Source organism: Camelus dromedarius, chromosome 8, assembly GCF_036321535.1.
Source record: "Camelus dromedarius isolate mCamDro1 chromosome 8, mCamDro1.pat, whole genome shotgun sequence".
Classification (NCBI taxonomy): domain Eukaryota; kingdom Metazoa; phylum Chordata; class Mammalia; order Artiodactyla; family Camelidae; genus Camelus; species Camelus dromedarius.
In genome coordinates, this window is record NC_087443.1 from 54667571 (window position 1) to 54688054 (window position 20484).

The 20484-nt window shown below is 36.7% G+C and overlaps 1 protein-coding gene across 3 annotated transcripts in view; it reads right to left on the reverse strand.

Moving 5' to 3' along the window:
* TCTN3 (tectonic family member 3) overlaps window positions 1-20271 on the reverse strand; it is a 30021-nt gene extending 9750 nt beyond the window's left edge. Inside the window, exons 1-13 of one of the 3 annotated variants that reach the window (XM_010974362.3) lie at window positions 19926-20271; window positions 19630-19753; window positions 19197-19315; window positions 15969-16096; window positions 15620-15728; window positions 15425-15540; window positions 14877-14912; window positions 14210-14290; window positions 13022-13147; window positions 12051-12158; window positions 11528-11622; window positions 11086-11239; window positions 8090-8227 (exon numbers count right to left, since the gene is read on the reverse strand). In XM_010974362.3, coding sequence (XP_010972664.3) covers window positions 8090-8227; window positions 11086-11239; window positions 11528-11622; window positions 12051-12158; window positions 13022-13147; window positions 14210-14290; window positions 14877-14912; window positions 15425-15540; window positions 15620-15728; window positions 15969-16096; window positions 19197-19315; window positions 19630-19753; window positions 19926-20202 — 1611 coding nt within the window. In that variant the 5' untranslated portion in view covers window positions 20203-20271. Of the gene's footprint in view, window positions 1-8089; window positions 8228-11085; window positions 11240-11527; window positions 11623-12050; window positions 12159-13021; window positions 13148-14209; window positions 14291-14876; window positions 14913-15424; window positions 15541-15619; window positions 15729-15968; window positions 16097-19196; window positions 19316-19629; window positions 19754-19849 lie in introns of all 3 variants that reach the window. The other 2 variants (XM_010974364.3, XM_010974363.3) reach the window with 2 other exon arrangements.
* Between the last annotated feature and the right edge of the window lie 213 nt (window positions 20272-20484).

Consider the following 20484-nt stretch of genomic DNA (forward strand, 5'->3'; position numbering starts at 1 on the left):
CTGCCTTGTCTACCACACTATACCTAGCACCAAGCATGATACTTGACACAAGGTAGGCACTCAGTAAAGATCTTTTGTTGCACAAATGAGTAGAGGTATTTTGGAGATAACAGAACTAATAGAACAGATAAATAAATCACAAGGTAGAAAATTTAAGAGTCTGCAGTTATAGATCACTTTGACTCCTTATCCTTCCCACCACACTGTAATTAGGATCCCTAAAGGTTGTGCTTCATTTATTCACATATTTATTAATATTTCATATGAAATGCTTATTCTTCATGTGTAAAAAATACAACCTCTATATTTGTGTGGAGGTTTGGAACAAGCGCTGTCTAAAAGACAGTCCAATAATTAAAAGGAACTTGAATGCACTTGCCAGGTCACTGGATAATACTGAATGTTACTGACCCATTTTAGAATTTGTGTTTTAATGCCACATGAAGAACAAGGTTTCAAAGTTCAGTTCAGTATATTATACATCAATTCTGAAGTCTAAAGGTTTTTATTTGCATTTTAAAAGTTATGTATAAGCAAAATTAGAGAATTCATTGTTTAGCATGTGCAGCAAGAAGAACACTGGAAAAAAAAATCCCTCAAAGTCTGGTTATCTCATTTCTTTTATTAAAGCAAAAGGCACATAGCCAAGTCAGTGCATTTCTTTTACTATGGATCTAGTTCTGTTATTTTTGGTTGACTTAATTTATTTCTAACTTAAGGTATAATATTTTATGATGTTTACTTCAGAAATTATCACCAACAATATATACTCATTTTCTATGTCAAATCAGTATAAATGAAAAGAAAACAATCACTATTAGAGAAAAAGCTGTAGATACCATCTCTTAGATTTATGTTTTTGTATTTACATGTCTCAGACTATGGACTATAACAGATTCGTCTTCAGCTCGTAACTGAGCTGTGAGAGTTCTTTAAATACAAGAGCTCTGTCAGATAAATGTACTAGAAATAATTCCCCCCTAGTCAGTGGCTTTCTCCCATTTTCTTAAGTGTCTTTTTGTTTTAACTTTTTATTAGGGTATAATTTATATACAATAAAATGTACACATCTTACATGTTCAGTTCAATGAGTTCTGACAATTGTATAGCTATGAAGTCAACACCCAAAACAAGATCTGGAATGTGCTCATCATTTCAGAGAGTTTCTTTGTGACTTTTTCCAGTCTATTCTCTGTCAGCAACCACTTTCTGGCTTTTATCACTAAAGATTAGTTTTGCCTATTCTTATACTTCATATAAATGGAATCTTATAGTGTATTTTTGTGTGTGTTTGGCTTTTTTTGCTCAAGACAAATGTTTCTGAGATTCAGTAATTCATTATTTTTATTGCTGGGTATTCCATTGTGTGAATATACCACAATTTACCCATTCTCCTGATGAGGGATATTTAGGTTGTTTCCAGTTTTGTGCTATGAAGACTAAGCTGCTATGAACATTCTTGTACAAGTCTTGTTTTTGTACATATGTTTTAATTTCTTTTGGGTAAACACCCAGGAGTAAAATTGCTTGGTCATAGGGAAGATGAATTTGTAAAAGACCAATGGTTGTACCACTTTTCATTCCCATTAGTAATGTATGAGAACTCCAGCTGTTCTACATTCTTGCAAGACTTCATGTTATCACAATCTTTTTGATCTTAGCTGAATATTCTATTGTATATTCTAGTGAGTGATGTCTCATGCTTTTAATTTTCATATCTCTGAAGACTAACAATGTTGAGCACTTTTTCATGTTTATTGGTCATTTGTTTATCTCCTTTTGTATAGTATCTGTTCAAATATTTTGCCCATTTTTTAGTGTATGTGTGTGTGTGTGTGTGTGTGTGTGTTTGTCCTTGCATTATTTATTTGTGGGTGTTCTTTATATGTTCTGGATATGATCTTTTGTTAGATAATGCACTGAGAAATATTTTCTCCCAAACTAAGCCTGGGTTTTCATTTTCATAATGGCATCTTTTGATGGCAGAGATTTTAAATTTTGATGAAATCAAATTCATCAAATTTTTAGTTTTATGGTTAATGATTTTGGGGTTTTGTCCAAGAAATTTTTGCCTACTTTAGATTTGTAGAGATATTCTTCCATGTTTCTTTTAGAAGCTTTATGACTCTGGATTTCATGTATAGGGTTATGACTGAAGCACAAATACTTCTTGTGTGTGGAATTAATTCATTCTCCACCCCCTCCATATGTTTGTTCAGTAATCCAGTTTTACCCAGCTCTTTCAGCACCAACTGTTTTTTAAAAAGTTCTTTTCCCATTGAATTGATTTATGGATCTATTTTTAGGACTCCTGATTTGTCTCATTGGTCTGTTTGTCTATCCATTTACCAGTACCATACTGATATTTAGAGCAAATCCTAAAATCAGTAGAGTAAGTCCTCCAACTTTGTTCTTTTCCAAAATCGTTTTGGCTATTCTAAGTCCTTGGCATGTTCATGTAAATTTTAGAATCAGCTTGTCAATTTCCACAAAAATGGCTACTTGGGTTTTTTGGGTTTGCATTGATTCTATAGATCTATTTGGGGATAGATATCTTAATACTGAGTCTTCTTCTCCATGAACATGGTACACCACTCCATTTATTTAGTTCTCCTATAATTTCTCTCAGTAATGTTCTACAGTGAAGAAGTCTTGCATTCTTTTTGCTAAATTTGTTCCTAAGTATTTTACGTTTTTTCATGCTAGTGTGAATGAAACTAAATAAATTCATCTTTAAAGTAAAATCTAGTTAATTTTAGGTATTTTTCTAGTAATAAGCAGCTCTTTGTAGGAAATTGCCCTCAGCAGAAACCGCTTTTATTGTCACAGCAAAGCTATATTGTAACTAACTTTTAAACCAGGCACTCCATGCTCCACTCATCTTCAGCCCTAGCACACCTTTCAGATCATTTGATCACACAATACGTTGCCTAACCTATTGGTTCTTTCCATAGATCAAAGAAGTAGAAATGGAGAATAAGTAATTAACAGATGGCCAGATCTCCCTAGCTTCCCCTTCAGTAATCTCATGAACAAACTGTGTGAACAAGACAGCATCTAAAGAAAGATCACAAGAAGTCGACAAGTCTGTATGACAAGCCTGCATGCAGTGGGAGATGGTGACGACTCTGACCCCCTATCAATGCTTAACTGAGATTACTTCTCTTTTTCCCTTTAAAAACTTTCTTGGCTGAGCAGAATCTTTGGAGTTGGTTTCTGGGGACACTGAGTCCACCATCTCCCCAGATTGTTGCTTCTGCTTAAAAGCAACTTTCCTTTCCACCAATAATTACCTCTCAATATTAATTTTTAAGCAGCAAGCAGCCAGGCCTGAGTTCAGTTACATAGTGATTCTGAGAAAGTTTAGTTATTACAAAAGCAGTTAATTATATTGTAAAAAGTTAAAGAATAATGACGAATTAAAAGAAATAAAAACACCATATTTCCATCACTAAGATACCACTAGTAACACTTGTATCTTTATCTATACACACAGACTGATCAATGTATGCATTTTTAACTATATGAGATCATACTGAAAAGCCTGTTTTACAATCTACATTTAAAATGAACCTCTACTTTTTCATGTTAATAATATTTCTATCTAAAATATAGTCCATATTCATTTTCTCAACTATCCCAACATATACTTTACAATTGTTTGTCCAAATCAGAATCCAATGCAAAAAAAAAAAAAACAAAAACAAACATGAGTTGCATCTGTTTGTTATATTCATGAGTCTCTTTTAATCTAACACAATCAGCTATGGTAGTATTATGATTGTGAGAACTTATTTAACTATAAAGCATATTGTAAAGGCCCATGTAAAGTTAATCTTTCCTCATATAAGTACATGATTTTAGGGAGTTAGCTGATATCTGGTACTAACACTATGATTTTAGGAGAATTAATGATTTAAACAGTGAAATTAAGAATAATAATTTCTGAAAAATAATCAGTGAATTATTTATATATAATATTTTCCAGATAACAAATACATCATTTCTCCATATAAAAACATATATTTCAGGGAGAATCCAGTGAAAAATTTAAAATTCCTTCCCTTGTTTTAAAGATGTCAATGAAGTTATCAAGATTTTCAAATGAATCAAAGAAAGTGAATGTGTGAAAGAGTAGATGTTGCTAAACATCATGTATCAGGGGAAGATCTTAAGTGGCTGTATATTTTGACATACGAAATAATGAGCATATCTTTCAAAAGTTCTTAAAAAAAAAAAAAAGAGGTAATAAGATAAGAAAACAACCCAGTCAACTAGGTAATGTTCTATACAGACTATGAAGAATCACAGAACGGGGCAAAGTACTTCTATAGTCTAAATATTCATTAAGAAAGAGAGGCAAATAGTGGTTGACTGATCCTTGAAAAAGAAAGACTTTAGTGATAGAAACTTTACTGACTGTCACAGCAACCAGGTTCACTGGTGGTGTTACTGTTGTCCCTTCTTGGAAGAGAGGTCAGTTGGTATTCTACAAGACATCAACAGAAAAGAGAAACAGAACTCTCTGTTGCCAATTCAGCCTCTTCCGAGTCCTGTCTTTTGTAGCTATTGTTTCTAAAATCTAATGTTGAATTATTCTTATTTTGTTTAGTGTTCTTTATCTTTCCTAGTATACTGCCTGTTTAATTAAGAGATTATGGCAGAGATTCTTAGCCTACCTTCAAGAAATCACTAAATCCCTTGAAACTATATAAAGAATGCTGTGTGTCTGTGTATTTTTCCAGTAAGTCAATAGCTTTCAACAGATTCTCAGTGGGGTCCATAAGATTAAAAACCTCTAAGACAGACTGGTAGAGAGACTGGCAGTCTTTCTATTATCTGGTATTTGATTGAGGTAAAGAACACTGCCAATTTTTTTTTTTTTTTTTGGAGGAGGGAGGTAATTAGGTTTATTTATTTGATGGAGGTACAGGGGATTGAACCCAAGACCTTGTGCATGCTAACCACATACTCTACCACTGAGCTATATCCTCCCCTCCTCCCCAACTTTCAGTTACAATGAATAAAAGGCATTTATTAATTAAAACAGTATAATCAGCTTTGAAATGTAGTCAGATTCTCTAAAAGTGTTTTTCAAATTTCAAACTGTGACCCACTAGTGTCTAGCTGTAAAAAAGGTCACATAATAAACTATGACAGAATAGACAATATCACAGAGAATGTTGCATAAAGATATTATTTCATAAAAATTTTCTTTCAGTTTTATATATGTGTGTATTATAAGCTGGATTTTGATATAAAATATATTTCTTACCATGGGTGATAGCCAACAAAAGTTGAGAAACACTGCTCTAATGCCTGCTTATCTCTTGTGTTTTGCTCTAAACCTATTTGATACGCTATTTCTAAGGAAATTTGAAACAAAAAAAGATATGACAATAAAATGACAATATGATGAGCAATATTTAATATTCACTATGTGCCAGGAAATTTGTTAAATGTTTTATTTTATGATCTCATATAATCTGCACAACCCGTAGTATTATTATTAATCTCCACTTTATAGTAAGTAGGAGAATACTTAGATTTAGAGAAATAAAAAGAACTTAATTTGGACCTAGGTCTGTCAGATTCAATGCCCATGCTCTTAATTACCACCCTCAACTTCAGGCAACAGGTCTCCCAGATAATCCCAAAATGATGATCCACTTAAAGATACAAATGAATTGAATATTATAATTCCAGAAAAGGTTCAGAGCCTTAATCCTGTGATGCTATGTTGTTCTTTTCACTCTCATTATTTTGGTTTTAACAGAGCCAAAATATTCTGTAAAACTGGTTGTTTTTTCCTTGAGATATATTTTCTTCTTTAAGTTGAAAAAGAAGTTTATATTCAGACAAAAAAAAAAAAGATATATTTTATTAAGCCCCAAACTTAATGATCCCTTTAAAGGTCCAATTAGAACAAAAACATAAGCAGCAGAGTACCATGTAAATAAATCCTATTTATTTCATAGATTTGAGAATTCAGTATTTATTAAAAAAAAACACTTATAAAAAATAGTGCCTGTCACAGATTAAATGTTCAATAAATGTTTTGCTATTATTGTTATCATACAAGAAGACAGGGAAGTCATACAGTGTTTTGCTTAAAATCTTCCCCATTTTGTAGTATGTTCTTGGGAACATTTCAAAAATTTTGCTCCTTCACTTTTTAAAGTGAGAGGAATTTAAACATACTTAGACACACTAAGCTGACTGACATTGCGTGGGTCAGATCAATGTCGACTACAACCTTTCAAAGGGTGGCTGGTGGGGTTGGGAGAAGAATTGCAGAAGATACACCTTCTTCAGCAAGTGTAACTCTTCTTTTTATTTTAGAAGCTTTGGAATATGTACACTAGCTTTCTTTGAACAGGCTCTTGCTATGATGAGAAAGAAATTTCACAGGAGGTCTTAAAAGACAAGCCTGTGTGGATAAGGGAAGTGGTTTAAAGTTAAGGACAAATAATCAGCATAAATGCAAAAAGAAAAAGTGAGTATGTTTATGTGACTGCAGGAGAAAATTTCCAGTCAAGATTGAAGAAGTAAAACAAAAAAAATCTTTCAATACAGATAATAAAATTATCTATTATAGAAAGAAATAATTGCACTTGCTTAACTTTTTTTGTGATATGACACCAGTGTTTCATAACTCCTTTTACTTTTACAGGGGCATAGCATCTTTCATGGAAGTGAGCTTCTCAAGTCAGCCCTTAAAGTGAACATTTCTGTATAGGCAAAATTACCTTTGCAAATCCTTCAAATCACTCTAAGGTACATGATTTTGTATATGCCATATGACCCCTCAATAAACTCAACAGTTAATTTTTACTCTATCATTGGAATAGATACTGTGTCTTCAGTTATGCATGAATGAAGGACAGCTGAAATTTTCAACTGTCAACCACTTAGGACAGTTAGATGTCAATGACTGCAAGAGTGATTTTGTAGAGGGGACAGACTAGCCTGAAAAGCTAACCTCTACTAAATACTAGAAAAAGATAATGATTAAAAATATCTAGACAAGAAAGAGGCACTGAGCAGCTTCCATGCCTAAAAGAGCCAGAGATTTAGGGGAATAAAAAGAACAATTCTATAGGTATCTTCCCAAACTACACAGGTATTCATAAATAAAGATACAGTTCATAAAAATAAAACAATAGATTCAGTGCAGTATCTGTAACAGATTAAATGACTCTTACAGAAAGAGTTCTATTTTATTCAGTAAACCAGCACAGAGAGAATAGAATGTTCTTATCAACACAGTTTCTAGCAACCTGAGTTTTAACACATTTATAGGCATAAAGAGCTAAGGCTTGACAACTCTGTTGTGAGGGAGGAGCTAAAGACATTTTACTTCTGACCGAAATGTAGTCTCTACTTTCTTTCTTCTCTGGGATGTAAATGCAATGACTTAGAGGTAATAATTTCAATTAGTTTTAATATAAACTGGCATACCAGTTTATACATGAATCAGTTTACCAGGACCTAATCATTTCTGTTTTTGAACCTCTAAAGCTAAAGGTTAGGTTCTAAAACCAAGGCAGATGCTAAAGCTGTCTTAGGCACATCATAAACATCAAGAATATGTTTACTACATATTAAAATTATTTATTTTATTGGAGCACAATCAAACAAGAATTGATGACTACAAACTAGTCACAGAAGTAACTTTAACAATCAATAGGTTCAGAAACTCTAATAAACATGTGACCATCATACTGAATACCATTATAGAAAGTCTTTTCTCTGGTTGAATCAACCAGTATAGTAATTGCGGTATAATAATTTAAAAGAAACTAACCTATACTATAGTCCAGTCTCATGAAATTAAACAAAACAAAACAAAACAAAACACAGGGGTAAAAAAGGATATAGATTGTATTCACCATGGAAACATGCTAATTTCAGTAACCAGGCAGGGAGGATAGACTTGAAAGTTAATTGTGTCAGCTCAGTCTAACCAAACATTGGCTGATAGCATAAACTGGCTCTCAGAAGTTAAAGAATTATCTGGTCATCAAATGGCTGATAAGACAATCTAGGCTTTGCAGGGCTTGGTGGTTCTTCATGAGTCATGACTTACCTGTATGGGCTGGCATTGGTACAGGAATCGGGCTCCTGACACATGAGCTTGTGGGTTGGACTGGAGGCCTATATAGGCCCACAATATCTGGATCTCCAGGGAAACTGGTACGACACAGCAGGAAGTACAACGCATAGCCTGCAGAAGGGTAAAGAAGATCTGCTTCAAGTGCTGATGATTGCCTATGGTCATTTACCATGCATTAAGTAGCCACTGTATCTTAAACATTACACAATAACAGAGAAGGCAATGTGGCTTAGAGGAAAGTTTAGGTAGAGATATGGCATATAAAACGGTATGCAACTACAGCAGCACAAGATGCCACTGAGGGGCAGTCACTGATTAATTAGGATAGTTACTGAGTGTCTCCTATGTACCAGGCATGTGTCAGGCACTGGCCTTGAGCAGACCACTTGACTGAAGCAAAGTATTTCAACACAAGAACAGTGAAAGACTAAGGAAGGAGATTTGAGGGTTAGATTATGACTCTAGAAGAAGTAATTCCAAGATGCAGGAAGGATTGATGAAAGTGAAGACATAAATTAGGAGGTTACTATAACTTAGCCCATACAAACTATCCTCACATATGCCTGTGCTTTTTTAACTTCATTTTTTTTTTATAGTAAGGCTCAGACATGGGCAATAACATGTCTAAACTAGGAATTGGGGAAGACAGACAAATTTATGTTCAATTTATTATGGAAATGTCAAACTGTTTTCCAAACTGGCTCTACCATTTTGCAGTCCCATCAACAATGTCCGAGGGTTCCAGTTTCTCCACATGCTTGCCAACATTTGTTACTGTTCATCTTTAAATTATAGCCGACCCAGTGGTTATGAGGTGGCATCTCCTTGTGGTTTTGCATTTCCCTAATAGCTAATGATGTTGAATATCTTTCATGTGTTTGTCCCAAGTATTTAAAAAAACTTTTTCTTTCACTTAATCTACATTAGGAACATTTTTCTATGTTATCAAATGTTCTTTGAAAATGTGATTTAAAAATGTAAATAGTAGGTTTAAGAATAATAAAGAGTAGTTCCACTATAATCTCAATCCTTGTCACTAACCATCCCCTTTCTGTACTCAGCCATGTATCATCTAAAACCACACTCCCTCAATGTGGCTGTATGAGTTCTAAGAGATTTCAATCTGACTTCAGTTGTCCAAAGGCTGGATCAAGTACATGTATCCACTTATCCCTGCAAGCTCATTAAAAGGAAGGATTATAAGTTATACAAGTATACAAGGAATAAAGTCATATAGTGCTGAGAAAGGGAAAGGGGCACTTTGAAAATAATCTCTAAGGAGAAAGGTCCTTCAAAGTCTGAACTAAAACTCAAAAATTGAAAAAAAAAAGATTGATAAACTTCACAACATGAAAATCAACTTCTGCATGGCATAAAAACCATAAACAAAGTTAAAAGACAAATGACAAACTGGAAAAAAAAATATCTACAAATCATACTACAGAAAAGACCCAATTTTTCAAATACACAAAAGATTTCCTACAAGTCATAAGACCAGTAATTCAATAAAAATGGGCAAGAGATACAAAGAGATCATAGTGAAGAAAACAAATTGTTCACGTATATGTCAAGATATTCAACCTTACTCAAAGTAAGAGAAAAATAAAACTACAGTGGGATGCTATTTTTCACTTATCAGATGAGCGAAGATTAAAAGTTTGATAACCCAGTGCTGATGAGGGTATGGGGTAACAAGCTGTCTCACAGGTGGATGGTGGGACTGTAAATTGGTACAATCTGTATGGGGAATAAATTGGCAATATTTATTAAAAATTTAAATGCATGCACCTGTTGATCTAGCAGTTCTACTTCTAGGATTTATCATACAGGTTTATTTTCACATGTATGAAATGGTGCTTGAACCAGGTTATAAAACGTTACACTGTGTATAATAGCAAAAGACTGAAAATAACTTGAATGTTTACCAATAAAACTGGCTAAATAAATTAGGCTTATCCATATAATGGAATGCTATGCAACTATACTATGCAAAGAATGAGGAAGCTTATTATGTACTGATAGGGAACAAACTCTGAAGATCAAGTCAACAAAGCAAAGTGCAGAGCACTGTTTATGACATTGTAGCATTTGAATTAAAAAAAAAGAATATGAGTATTCACTTGGGTTAGCATCAAAATCTCTGGAAGGAAAAACTAGTAACTTCGTTTGCCTCTGTGGAAGGGAAGAGGTGTCTGGGAGAGAGTTTTATTTTGTACTTTTTGAATTCTGAGCAAAGTATGTACTAAGAAAAATAAACAATTTGAATTTAAATAAAAAGAAATAAACTTAAAGGTACAACTGATTAAAGCCAGGAGGTAGGCAATAGGCAAAAGAGGAAGAAGACAGACTTTATTTTACTTAGACACATACAGATTCCCTCATTTTACTTAGACTGGAATTAAGAGATACACCTCCTGAGCACTGACGTAGCAGGCTACTAGAAAAAGTAAAAACAGAAACAGCTAAATGAGGTTTCTTCAGGGGCAGCGGGTGTTGAGGTTCTTTTCATTTAACATTATTCTACATGGTTTGAATTTTTAACCTGTTAATATATTTTTACTAAATGTAAATGTAAAAAAGTAAGTTTTTATAACAACAGAAAGAACACAATTTCAACCTCAAAGAATCTGCGCTGACCAAATATTCAAGAATATAAGATAATATCTGAAATACATATGAAGTGTATTTAGTTTATTCTTCTCTCATGAGTAAGGTTGATTTTGAACCACAGAGCATACTCTAGTTTTCCTATGGTCAAATTTTTCTTCAAATAAGGAAAGTACCTTACGTATAAACCTAACCGGAAAAAAAAGACTTCAAATGGGCACAATTTCTTACATTCTTTTATGACAACCACACTATCTTTCTTCTATGACAACCACATCATCTAAGGAAACAGGGCTGGTTTTAATTTTAATAAACAAAAGAGGAAAGGGAGTGTCAGTGAGAATGTGTGTCTCTCTCCTTACTGAAACACTGCAGTTGCTGCTGAGGATCCTAGTCCATGCTCCCTTCTGGGCTGGGTCAGCGTTACCAAAGATGGCAACGTGCTCTGGTCTGGGCCTTCCGTGAAGAGTATGATAAATCTCCTGCTGCAAGTGGCTGCAGTCCACCCTTTTTAGCCTGAAATGAAACACCATGGAGGCTGGAGTCCAATCAATGCTCATATAACAATATAACCATATTAGTATACACATACAAACATTAGAAATGATATTATAAATTAGAGGAAATAGTCCTTAGTAGGTATAAAAAACTGTCAAAAAACTCTCAACTATATTCATATTATTTAAAGACTATTCCTAAGTAGCATTCTCTGAATTCTGATTCACAATATAAAAGTTGCCACATCAATGTATTCCCTACAGACAGAGACAAAATTGTGGAAATGATGTGGAAACAAAGAATTACCTGAGCTTGCATCCAGATATTGCATTCACTCCAAACTGTACTTCGTGTCTCTTAACAGAGCAAGTTCCATCACCCTGACTCTGTAAGAGGGTCATCTGAGAAAGCAATGGTCAAGGAGATTGTAACAGAAAAAAAGTAGGCAGATTGGCAATTTTATGGTCTTATTGTTTCCTTAACACTATACTTTATTAATATCATCTTATTCAAGTCACAAATTTTTTTCCTCTAGCAATTAAAAAATAGAGACAATTATGGTTTTTCCAAAAATGGATGACCACGCACCAGCATATAAATATTTCATTAAAACAAGTAAGTCAGTGAGGATCCTCATCCTTAGCTAGTCTAACACAAGTTCTAAAGTCTTTGGTAGCATCAATATTTGAGAACATAATACCTTAATGGTTTGGTAAAGGAAGTCCTAAATAACTAAAAAACGGGGAACCTCAGAATTGGAAAATCCAAGGTCAGTAGCTAAAGCTTTTCTCATTAGGCCGTAAGAGGCCACACAGATCCAAAAAGATACCGAGTGTCTTTTATCACCAGTTAGAGCCAAGAGTGGCTTCCCAACAATATAGCCAGGATTCCCACTTCTAGGACCAGTAACAGAAGCAGCTGCACTCTGTTGAGAAGCCTGCAGAAAGAGTGAAGAAAAGTCAATTATGGAGAAAGGCACACTCTCCCACCTTCCACTGTGTGGCTTCATACCCACCCTTAAGGCAGTGCTATAGGCTAGCTGCAATGAACAATTTGGCTTCCTTACACAGCATTTTGCAGAAATTTCTACTCCAGTGTCTTTTACTTTTTTTTATTCACTAAAATAAATCCTGAGGATCTGAACATTGAAATTCACTGTATGCTACTTCTACTAAGGATTATAACTAAAGATCTATCAATAATCTCTCAGTCCTGTTTCTCAAAAATTACTATTAATTTATGGCTATGTTCAGGCTGGCTGAACTAGAGGAATTTAAATGTAATTTAGAAATAATATTTTAATTAACTACAGATGTTCCAGAGATGAACTCTGAGAGACATGGGATTTGGTTAATCACTTAAGGGTAGAGTTGAGAAGAATCTGGACTCTGCTGGGTTCAGAAAGAAATAAGTAAAAGTCAAAAGGTAGCAATTGAGACTGGAAACGTGGATTAAGTTGGAAATGAATGAAACACTGAATGCCCAGAAAGGTGAAAAAAAGCTAGATAATTTCTGCAGGATGTTAGCTGAGTTTATGATTTAAAATGACCATTTAAAAAAAAGAATTTGGATTTGTGATTGTAGTCCTGCTTTGTTGGGGACCAGAGACTCAGAGAACATGTTAATGAATAAACATTGTTGAATCCTTATCACCTGTAGTTAAATTATGGAATATTAAATGTCAAAGCTTTATTTGACAGATTGAACTAGGCCTTCATGTTCTTATTCTCTCTCGCATGTGTTAGAGAAGCAAAGAAATATATATCTTTCCCTCTCCATTCCCTATAGAAGGGACCTAACCCTGTAGCGAATGATGAAGTGTTGCTGTAAGGAAGTGCCTGGCTTGACAGTCAGGTTTGTTTGTCCAAAACTGACGGAGACTTTCTGGATTCCAAAAGTCCCATTAGTCTCTATCTCATAGATGACCTGAAATACAAACGTAGAATCAATTATTAAAATTATTTAGTGGGCCAACTATGTTTAGGGCAGAAGATCTTCTGTCTTGAAGGGTTTTACTATAACTGAATGAGGGTACAGCACAGTGACTGTAGTTAACAATATTGCATTATATATTTGCAAGTTGCTAAGAGAACAGATCATAAAAGTTTTACGGTAAGAAAAAAATTGTGATTATATGTGGTGATGAATGTTAACTAAACTCATTCATTTCACAGTACATACATACATTAAATCAGTATGTTGTACACCTAATACTAATACAATGCTATACATCAATTATATCTCAATTTAAAAAAATAACTGGATGAGGGAGACTAAAAAGTAATCTTAAAAATACCATGAAAAGATAAAGTTGACTTCATATTATATCTCCACATGAAAAAAGAGATTAGAGTGAGCTCTTGAAAGAGTTCATGGGACAGGTGAGTTTACGGTAAGAGTTGAAAGGGAAGAAAAATAAGTTTTGATTGTGTACAGAGGTGAGCAGAAGCAGAGGCAGAGGTGAGCATGGAATGGAAACCCGGTTTACTGGGCTGTCACAGTGTCTGAGGCTGAATAAAGATAGTGGCTGGAGATGGATGTCATAAACAAGTGACGGTAACCTTAGATTTCTGAGCATAGTTTTAAAATGATGCTATTATGATAATTCTTACTTTTGTAGGTTGATTAGAAGAGAGAGAGTAGAGGAAAAGAAGCTGACTAGTCTATTTCAGATTTTCAGATGATACTGACTTTGTCAACAAAAGAAACTGCGATCAGTAAAAACCGTAACAGACTGTACATGGGCAAACCAAGAGTAGTCAGAAATAATCTTAATGTTGTAGATGTGAAATGCTGGAGGACAATAGCAATGGAAATAACTGAAACACAGTAGGGAGGAAGGTGGTGGGCTCAGTTTTTGATGTGTTAAGTTTCGGGTAATGCACAAAAATTCATGTGGGGCTGCTCTGGTACTTAATGGAAGATGGAGCATCTCTGGTAATGCCAATCAACATACATTAGTCCAGAATCTGAGGTCAGTGTCCCTACCTGGGAAACAACATTCTGACAGGTGTTTCCAGCCAAGAGAGGAGAGCCAGCCTGTGAGACAAGTGTTACAGGCACCTGAAACTAGAAGGGAAAGAGGGAAATCAATCAAAATTGAAAGCAGCACTTTCTCTTCTACCCGCATAGCATGCTGAAATGAATACTTTTCCTTCTTGACCATCACCGTCCTCTCTCTGTCTGTTGCCAGTCTACATACAACTTAAGTTCAAAAGTCATTCTAATTCAGCACTTCTCAAAACGTATTTTTTGGAATATTACTTCTATTAGATATAAAATAAAGGTTCCATGGTCAAATAAGTTTTAGAAATACTATATCTGACACTTCCTCTCTTGGAGATTAATAAGGCCCTCTAGCAATAAATGTTAAAGACTCTAAGAAGGCCACCTCAAATACAGCGTTTAGCTTCATTTAACACAATGTTTCTCAAACTTACCTAATACCTTATCAATTCTTAATTCATAGGGTGCTTATTAATTATATAGAACACACATGGGAAAACATTGTTTTAGATTCTACTTGAACAGTTTGATACATCACACACACACATTCTCTTTCACCATTACAATCTAGAGTGAAATTGCCTCAGATGCAAAGGGACCAAATATTCTCTTTCCTTTTTCCTGATAAACCTTCAATAAACAATCATACCTTTGTATTCTGTGGATCACTCACACCTCTTGGAACCTAGCGTAAGAGAACAGCAGGGTCATGAATGTGCATATGTCTTACAGAAAATCTCCAGGAGCCTGTGGGTTCACGTACTGGTGGTGAGGGGGTGGGGGTCGGGAATCAACATATTTGAATGGCTCACTTCCTCTTTTCTACCTGACTCTTCCTTAGACTAAAATGCCAGGAGGAGGGCTGAAGGGAGGCTGGATGGACTGCGATGCTCAACCACTCAGAGCAGAGCTCTAACAAACCACAAAAGCGAAGTTTTGGTGAAACAGTAAGATGTCACCTCCTCCTACCTTCCCTAGCCAGTTCCATTAGGCAGGAGGGTGAGAATCTCTTATCCTGGCTATCTACCCCTAATTCTTTCATCTTTCTTCAGATGACAGAGTTCCAGGCCCTCTACCTTTCATGAAGCTCTTGCGCATTGTGACTTCCAGTTCAGTGCTCTTCCCACAGTCCAAGAGTGGCAAGCATGATGAATTTAAGCACACAGTAGTGACTGTGGGGAGAGAAGGGACACCCACCTTCAAGACTGTGAAGTTATAGTAAGAGGCAGCATCGAGGGCAGGATCCAAGGTACAGCTATCTGCCAGATTCTTGAAGAAACGAGCACAGGTTGTACTTTTACTCTCCAAGAAACCTTAGAATTAAGGGAGTGGTAAATGAGAAAGCCTATTTCAAACTGAACAAAAAGGCTGGCACTTGTGCTCTGGACTCACCTGCAGGATTGCTCTCAGCACAGAGTCCCCCAGCTCCGACTCCTGAAGGCTGCCTTAGCAAACCCATTACAGACCACTGGGGGAAGTATGTCAGAATGGGGTCCCCAGCCTAAACAAAGCAGAGCAGAAAATTATTTACAGTGAGAATGGACTGAACTCCACCAGGAAAGAAAAAGTAGAAACAAAAGTTAACTCAATAGCTTTTTAACGTGGACAATACTGCAAATACTCCAAAAAAGCTGACAATGGCTTACTTATTTGCAGGTGAGTACCTTAAAGATACCTGGTCAACTGTCAGCATGAGGGGAAACACCAAACCAAACAATTCCTCCCCCGCCCCTAGGCTCACCCTGTAAAAAGGTGGTGGCAACTGGGTTTGGAATGTTGAAGTGAATGATTCACCTCCAAACTCTGTAGCCAGGGCCTGGAAGTTGGTTGCATCGACCGTTTGCAGCTTCTGGAAATAGTTTAATTTTGCTAAAATATTTTTAAAAAGAAAAGGGGTTTAGATAAAAGAAAATCATTCATTTTTAAATATCCGGCACACCAAGAAACTAATCTTTAAAAACACTTTTATTGAAGCATAAAATATACCCAGTATGCAAATGCACTAATCTTAAGCATAAATTCAAAGAATTTTTAAACATTTACTCTTATTACTCTTAGTACTCTTATTACTACCACTCAGATTAAGTTATAGAACATTTTCCCAGAAGGTTCCCAATACTCCATCTTGAAAGTTAATAATGATTATGATTTCTATCACCTTATAATTGATTTGTAATCTGTTAATTGAATTATTGTTTTAGTATTAAGATCAGTCAGTTCCAAGTCTCTGATGCCAGGAATGTGTACGAGTAGCAATTTGTGATAAAAATAGGAGTCTCAATAATGCTCACATTTGCCCCATACCAGATGAGTCTCAAGTACAACAAAATGGTACTGTTTCCACAGGAACACGGCAGAGTTGGAGACAATATTTGTCTTTTCCAAGTCTTCCAGTTTCCTCAAAAATTCAACTGACCAGTCCTCATAATAAGTACCAACTCTCAAGTATATGAATTTGTCATATTTTGTTCCTTTCACTTTATAATTTCTACATTCAAGATTTCAAATACCCACAAAGAGTATTTTCTGCAAGAATTCTGTAATTCCTATTACAGCAATGTATAAATCTGTCCAAGCTCCTGCAGCCATCTCCTTATGGCACTTTAGAACCAGGAAAGAGTGGTAGGAAAAGGCCTCTGGCATTGTCCCCTGCCCAGAGAGTGGCCTGTGATGGACAACACTCTGCTTTACCACAAAGCAAAAACACGGCCCATACTAGTGCCTTTCATTCTTTATAATTATTGTCATTTGGACAGATTCAAAAGGGAATAAAGACCTGCATCACTGAATGTTAATGAAGATGCCACATTACATAAGCTTGACCTTTATCCTCTGCAACCACAAAGTCTTAATCTTGACTTTCAGCTTTCTGATGGAACGTGAAATGAAGATAATTCTCAATTCTGGGGCCTTTCAGACTGCTCTCTTTCAGTGTATTTCCTAAATCTTTGTTACTCAAAATGTGGTGCACAGACTAGCAGACCAAGCATCACTGGAGAGGTTATTACAAACTCAGAATATTAAGCCACTCTCCAGACCTACTGAGTCAGAATGTGCATGTTAACAAGACCTCCAGGTAATAATATGTGTGCATATTAGAGGCTGAAAATCCTTGCTCTGGAAAAGGTGATGCTAATGCTGCTGGTCTGCAGACCACCTTCTTCTATCTCTGATCCAAAGTCTTCAAATTTTGAAGCTTTCAGGAGCTGTTTAATATAACCTTCAGAACTCATATCCTGAAAACCACATTGAAGAAATACTCATCTCATTAAAAATATAATTAGTGATTTCTATCTTTATAAATGAAAGAAAAGTTCAAGTTAAGCAAAGAAAGAAGATAAATTGAGATGGCGAATACCCTTCTGGGTATTTCTTAATGGCTTAAAAGAATAAGAGGAAGTTAATATTTTGTCTCCCACTTTAGTGCAGGGATATTGGTGGTAGTGATGGTAAGCAGTGATAATGCAGATGAGAATAGGCTAAGGATAAATAGAATTTTTGCCTAAAATTTCTACCATCATATATGATATATTACACCCAACAGAACTTAATGGTATTTTGACTTAGACTAACACAATTTCAGATGCAGAAGACCATCTAACGCATTCCCATTAGAAAATTCGGATCTGTTGCAAAAGGCCACAGAGCCATCTGGTAGAGCAAGGAGTAAATCACAGATCTCCTGATTCCTGGAGTAGGGTTTTTCTGACTCTATCATGTTGCGTAGCCTTTGACGAATAATGTCCCTTACTGTGGGCAAAGATATGTTCCGTTCTTTCCATGTGCTGACAATTTACCTGAGGAGATATGATGTTCTTATAAGGTGACAACAATTCAAAGTATCCTGTAAGTTCTAAGGGATGGTTTCTCAGGAGTGGTTAGGCAAAGAAAGTTCAGAAACACTGGTCTGGAAACAGCGTGCAGTACGGCGTGGGAGGAGGAGGATTAGAAGCAGGGAGCATCAGCTGGATGCTACTGCGATATCCCTGGAGCATGTTCATAGGCTAGAACTAGAAGGCACTGGGAGATTTGGAAAGAATGGGGCAGCCGCAGCCTTATTTTAAAATGGAGCATTTGCCTTGCTCCTTTTACCTTCTCACAACCTGTAAGGCTCCTGATAACTGCTTCCAAATTCAAGTCCCCCCAAACCGAAAATTGGTTATTTTCTGAAACAAATATAGTTTTGCAATTTATTTTCTAATAGGCAGATGCAATCAGGATAAGCTGTAAAGGACATTTAAATCTACTTTGTGTAAGACCATTATTTTGCTTCTTAGATAATAAATTTTAAAATGTATTAGATGTACATCTTTAGAAATGTTAAAGTCATCACTAGTAAATTTCTAAGTCTATTTAAAAATCTTAATAACTCTCTTTCATTTTTATTGCACTCTACAGTTATAGAGCACTTTCATATTCAGGGCTACTGATACTATTTCTCATTTTGCAGTTGAGAAATAAGCCTGGAAATGCTATATGATCTATCCAAGATTGTGCACCCAGTAAATAAATAGAGGGCTGAGACCCAAGACTAATGCTCTTTCCTTATGCTGTTGCCTCATGAAATAAAAATAAGGTTGATACAGACTCATCTGTCAAAGTCATTCATTCAAGTATGACTTGGTACCACCTATGTCAGGCACTGGGGGGATTCAGTGAGTGCTTTCATGAGATTGTAGCAAGTGGGGGATATAGTCTATCTGTAATTATCTGAGCTGAGAGGGGTGACTGAAATTAGAGTTCTGTATGAGTTTTCTGAATCATAGCCAATAGGGCATAAGAGATTGCCAATGTTCACTAATAAGAGAAAGAAAAAGGGCGCAGTGGGAAAGGTAGGGGAGGGAGGATGATAGAGATTCACAGGGGAAAAAAGAGTTTAAAAATCAGAAAAGAAAAAAAAAAGGCCAGAAGCAAAGCCAATTCTCGGTAAGTGTTAGGCAATAAGGACAGCCAACATATTTCTACTCACAGTTGTTCACATGGACACAAAACTGCCTAATTCCATTTGAATCCATGAAAACCCTTGAAGGAAATGGGGAATTACTCCTGAAGATAAGAGAGTTGTCCACACACACCCAATGCGAAGACCTGTGAGGAAATAGGAGGGAGAATAGATACATTTAGAAGGATGGTTAGGTCCCAAGAAGGTGCCCCAGGGAAGTTAGTCGGATGCCAAAGAGAGGACTCCTTGGGCAGCCACTGGACAACACCAAGGTCCGATTCTATTGGACAGCCCTGTTCTAGAGAATTTGAAGAAGTGTGCTCCTGGTGAAAACCAAGATAGTTCCACTTCAAGGAGTGGAACTGGGGGTGGGAGGCACGAAGGCTAACTCTTCCTACGTCCAAATGTTATTCTAGGGCCCCAATTCCCTTCGAGGTTCAACCCGAGCATCGAAGCTCACCTCACGCTGCCTGGAAGGCAAAAGGAGAAAACCGTCCTCGGATGGAGAAAATAGCAATCCCTGTCGCAGCAGCAATTAATATCGCAGGCACCAGGTGTCAAGTCACAGACACAGATCGGTAAGACTATGAAAGTACAACATAAAGCAGAGCGAACAGGATGAGGATCCCCACACTCTTCCAAGTGTTAATTCCTCCTCTCCCGACAGACCCTTTACTTACTTTGTGGCAAGTCACTTTGTTCACAGAATTTTGGATCTAAGTCAGTAGTTTCCACTCCCACATCCCCTCCCCTCACCTGGGAAAAGGTCCACGGTCCTATTCCCAGGCGCCGAGGTGGTCACGACAGTAGGGCCCACTGTAGAGATCCCAGGCACTGCCCAGGGAGTTTCAGTGCCCTCGGAGAATGACTGAAGGGTCCCGACCTGCGTCCCTGGCCCCAGGTCTGAAGGAGTGGGCACTGCCCCAGACGGGGAGAAAGATGGCTGAGGCCGGACGCCCGGGGGCACCATTAGGAAGAACACCTGCAGTAGCGCGAGCTGCGAGCTGCACATGGGACTGTCGAGAACCTGCATCGGTCAGAGGTGAGTTTAGGCGGTCGCCAGACGCGTCGCTAGAGCGTGGGTGGGAGGAGGCGTATGGCGTCTGACGTCATCCGTATGCGTCTGCTCATTGGCTCATGACGACGGCTGGGAGCTCTTCAGCCAATAGAAGGCGATGTTGTTACAGATCCCTCAGCATCTTTCAGTCCGCGCCCTCCTCCTCCGGCCTGGCAGAACCTCTGTCGCTTGGCAACCGCCAAATTGGTGAAAGAGCCCATGCCTCTCTTCTCCGCTAAGTGGCAGTAGGAGTTCAGC